This window comes from Volvox carteri (assembly GCF_000143455.1).
Source record: "Volvox carteri f. nagariensis unplaced genomic scaffold VOLCAscaffold_123, whole genome shotgun sequence".
Classification (NCBI taxonomy): Eukaryota; Viridiplantae; Chlorophyta; class Chlorophyceae; order Chlamydomonadales; family Volvocaceae; genus Volvox; species Volvox carteri.
The window spans coordinates 133,980-134,627 of NW_003307666.1; the positions used below are offsets into that span (position 1 = coordinate 133,980).

General features: G+C 77.3%; 1 protein-coding gene across 1 annotated transcript; it reads right to left on the minus strand.

The window, feature by feature from the left end:
* Positions 1 to 14: 14 nt before the first annotated feature.
* VOLCADRAFT_70412 (uncharacterized protein) lies at positions 15 to 194 on the minus strand (the record flags this gene model as incomplete). The annotated part of the gene is made up of 1 exon (XM_002959085.1): positions 15 to 194. A coding segment is annotated over one exon (180 nt), but the record flags the coding sequence as incomplete, so codon positions are not given.
* Between the last annotated feature and the right edge of the window lie 454 nt (positions 195 to 648).

Sequence of the window (648 nt, forward strand, 5' to 3'; positions counted from 1 at the left end):
GGCCCCCAGGCTCCCAGGCCCCCAGGCTCCCAGGCCCCCAGACTCCCAGGCCCCCAGGCTCCCAAGCTCCCAGGCTCCCAAGCTCCCAGGCCCCCAGGCTCCCAGGCCCCCAGGCTCCCAGGCTCCCAGGCCCCCAGGCTCCCAGGCCCCCAGGCTCCCAGGCCCCCAGGCTCCCAGGCCCCCAGGCTCCCAAGCTCCCAGGCCCCCAGGCTCCCAGGCTCCCAGGCTCCCGGGTCCCCAGGCTCCCAGGCCCCCAGGCCCCCAGGCTCCCAGGCTCCCAGGCCCCCAGGCTCCCAGCTTCCAGGCTTCCAGGCCCCCGGCTCCCAGGCCCCCAGGCTCCCAGGCCCCCAGGCTCCCAAGCTCTCAAGCTCCCAGGCCCCCAGGCTCCGAAGCTCCCAGGCTCCCAGGCTCCCAGGCCCCCAGGCTCCCAGGCCCCCAGGCCCCCAGGCTCCCAGGCTCCCAAGCTCCCAGGCCCCCAGGCTCCCAAGCTCCCAGGCTCCCAGGCTCCCAGGCCCCCAGGCTCCCAAGCTCCCAGGCTCCCAGGCCCCCAGGCTCCCAGGCCCCCAGGCTCCCAGGCTCCCAGGCTCCCGGGTCCCCAGGCTCCCAGGCTCCCAGGCTCCCAGGCTCCCGGGTCCCCAGGCTCCCAAG